The sequence below is a fragment of the Lichenostomus cassidix genome, chromosome 8 (genome assembly GCF_008360975.1).
Source record: "Lichenostomus cassidix isolate B80296 chromosome 8, HeHo_3.0, whole genome shotgun sequence".
Taxonomy (NCBI): Eukaryota; Metazoa; Chordata; class Aves; order Passeriformes; family Meliphagidae; genus Lichenostomus; species Lichenostomus cassidix.
Window position 1 is genome coordinate 1,033,774 of NC_139489.1, and position 3,046 is coordinate 1,036,819.

The 3,046-nt window shown below is 50.6% G+C and overlaps 1 protein-coding gene across 1 annotated transcript; it reads left to right on the forward strand.

The window, feature by feature from the left end:
* The first annotated feature begins 351 nt into the window (after positions 1-351).
* DIRAS3 (DIRAS family GTPase 3) lies at positions 352-1,739 on the forward strand. The gene is made up of 2 exons (XM_085067377.1): positions 352-694; positions 849-1,739. The coding sequence occupies exon 2, from the start codon at positions 934-936 to the stop codon at positions 1,528-1,530; it is 597 nt and encodes a 198-aa protein (XP_084923503.1). The 5' UTR covers positions 352-694; positions 849-933; the 3' UTR covers positions 1,531-1,739.
* Positions 1,740-3,046: the final 1,307 nt, after the last annotated feature.

A 3,046-nucleotide genomic window follows, 5' to 3' on the forward strand; every position in this document is an offset into this window, starting at 1 on the left:
ACGAGTTGTGATTGTGACACACAACTACTCTATTTCATCCGGCGGTGTGAGGGGAAACAAACCAAACAGTGGAATCACAGAATATCCCGCGTTGGAAGGGGTTACACAGATAAACTCCTGGGTGGAACCTGCTGGCCATGGCTCCAGGGCTCGGTGGCTTCCCCGGCGAGGGCTGAGGAGCCGCTCAGGGCATCCCTGCCCCGCTTAATGGTAGCGGGGATGAAAACCTGACACGAATTTAAAGTTTTTCAATCAAATCAGCCCTAAATTTAAGACGGGAGACGCACGGGGTGGGTGAAAGGCGGCAGAGCTCGGCGGCGCCTGGGGGTCTGCGGGGCGGGGGTCTGAGGGGAGGGCGAGATTCGCCTTTGTGCGGGGAGTGAGGGCTAGAGCAGCAGAACTGCGCTCCAGCGGCTTTAATTCAGGCGGTCGTGTTGGTTATTTATTTATGTTCATGAGGGGGTTGAGGGGAAGGCTGGATTTACGGAGGCACGGAGCCTCCCCTCCCCTCCCGCGGCGGCGCTCCGGGCGAGGGTGGTACCGCTTGCCGGGGCTGGAACACGCCTTCCCGGGGGCTGGAGCACGGCTTTCCCGGGGCTGGAAAGCGGCTTCCCTGGAGCTGAAATACCTCTTCCTCGCGGCTGCCAGGCGATTTCAGCCCCGTTTCGCTGCTCGGTGGAGCTGATGGCTGCAGGTGAATACTTATTCTCTTCTCGTAGTGTTAAACGTGCACGGGATGCATGGGGAGGGTGGGTGGGGGATGTTGATTTATTTCAAGGGAAAATGATGGGAGGGATTTATTAACTGCTGATTTCAATAACGCACCCTTTCCCCCTCCCTCTCCACAGCCCACCTCTGCACAGGGGTGTGTAAACTTGGTGAAACTCGGGCATTTTGGGTGAAAACCTTCCCTCACGTCGCGGCGCAGCGAACATGCCTGAGCAAAGCAATGATTACAGGGTGGTGGTGTTCGGAGCAGCGGGGGTCGGCAAAAGCTCCCTGGTCCTGCGCTTTGTAAGGGGCACTTTCAGGGAAACCTATATCCCCACCATCGAGGATACGTACCGGCAGGTGATCAGCTGTGACAAGAGCATCTGCACCCTGCAGATCACGGACACCACGGGCAGCCATCAGTTCCCTGCCATGCAGCGGCTCTCCATATCCAAAGGGCATGCCTTCATCTTGGTGTACTCCGTCACCAGCAGGCAATCCATGGAAGATCTTCAGCCCATATTCGATGAGATTTGTCAGATTAAAGGCGACATCCAAAAAATCCCGATAATGTTGGTGGGGAACAAAAGTGATGACACGCAGAGGGAGCTGGATGCCAGCGAGGGGCAAGCGCTGGCCAGCAAGTGGAAGTGTGCCTTCATGGAGACGTCAGCCAAAATGAACTACAACGTGCAGGAGCTCTTCCAGGAGCTCTTGAATCTGGAGCAGAGGAGAACTATCAGTCTCCAGGTGGACGGAAAGAAATCCAAGCAGCAGAAAAAGAAAGATAAACTGCAAGGCAAATGCTCTGTTATGTGATTGCCTTTGCCTGGACTTGCTGCACGGCGTAGTGGAGCATGGACTCCCACATAAAATTCATATCTGCTGGAGATTTTGGAGGAATCCATGCCTTGCAGGGTTGTTGCTTTTCTCTAGAATCCCTACTGGGTTATTGTATGTGTTGTTTTTAAGGAGGATGGCTTCTGCATGTTTATTTTTTTAAACCAATAAATGTTCAATGTTAACAGCTCCCTGTGACTAGAAGTTTTTAATGTAAGAAGTTTTCCAGAAGAGAAAAATGTCTGTCAGAACAAACCTCTCTATTCTGTAAATACATGCCAGTTTTTAAATATCTCCAGCCCATGAACTCAGAGGAAATAATTTAGAATGTGTAGACTTAAATTGTTCTCAGCAATCTATTGACCAGAGCAAATCCCTTACAATTGAGGCATTTGCACTGAAAATGAACATGCGTGTGGCTCCAGGTGCCTAAATTTTTGATTGGCAGACCAGCTTGCCCATGAAAGCTGCAGCTTTTGGAGGGCAGAAGTTGCGTTTTCCTGTGTGCTGTGCAATTTCTGAGACTCGTGCTGTTCTGGGAGTGATCACAGCTGTATCTGCATAAAATCAGGCTTTCTTTTCTGCTTTACTCCGACTCCCTCTGTTCACCAAGGCAGGAGGTTCCACGTGCTCTCACTCCCAATCCAGGAGTGATCCTTGGTGTCCTTGAGCAAGAGCTCCTCCTGATGAAGGTAACCAGGAGGTTGTAAGCACCCATTGATGTAGCAGCTGCTTATCTTTTCCTTGCCCAACCGTCACTTTGGTTTTGCTGTCTGAAGCTCCCAGTCTTCCTGGAATTCTATTAGGTATTTATTTTGCCCCCTTCATCCAAGGTACTCAGGTTTTAGCTGAGACCTGGGATGGGTCAGTTCAGAGAACACTGCCTGGGGAAGGTGCATCTACACCTGGAAGGTTCATATTTAGAGCAAACCCCTCTCTGATGACAACTTTTAGCAGACACTTCCCATGAATGAAAGGACTGGAGGGATTTCAAAGCCACGTGGATGTGGCACTTGGGGATGTGGGTTAGTGGTGGCTTTGGAAGTACTGGGGAACAGAGGGACTCCATGGTCTTAGAGGACTTTTCCAACCTAAACAATTCCATGATTCAGTCTCCTGTTTTAGGTGTGTTTTAGCCCAAGCAGAAGACTGTAAGATCTCCGTGTTGCACTGTAGGTTTGGTTTTTACACAAAACATTGTCTTGACGCAGGAGACATGGGAGGAGAGGAATTGCTGCTTTTTATAGCACTTTTCTAGTGAAGTGATTTCATTGTTGAAGGCGAACACAATATGGAACAGGAGGTGCTGGAGGCTTTTAGGCTCTCACTGTGAAAGTATTCATGTCGAGTATAACCTGAGGGGAGCCTGCGAGAAATATGAGTGCCTGGAGAGCCTGGACAAAGAGAATGGCTTCCCACTGCCAGAGAGCAGGGATGGATGGGATATTGGGAAGGAATTGTTCCTGGGAGGGTGATGAGGCCCTGGCACAGGGTG

Bases quoted from the DNA above. Each gene is read 5' to 3' on its own strand.
- DIRAS3 (XM_085067377.1), top strand. From the start codon at position 934: ATGCCTGAGCAAAGCAATGATTACAGGGTGGTGGTGTTCGGAGCAGCG.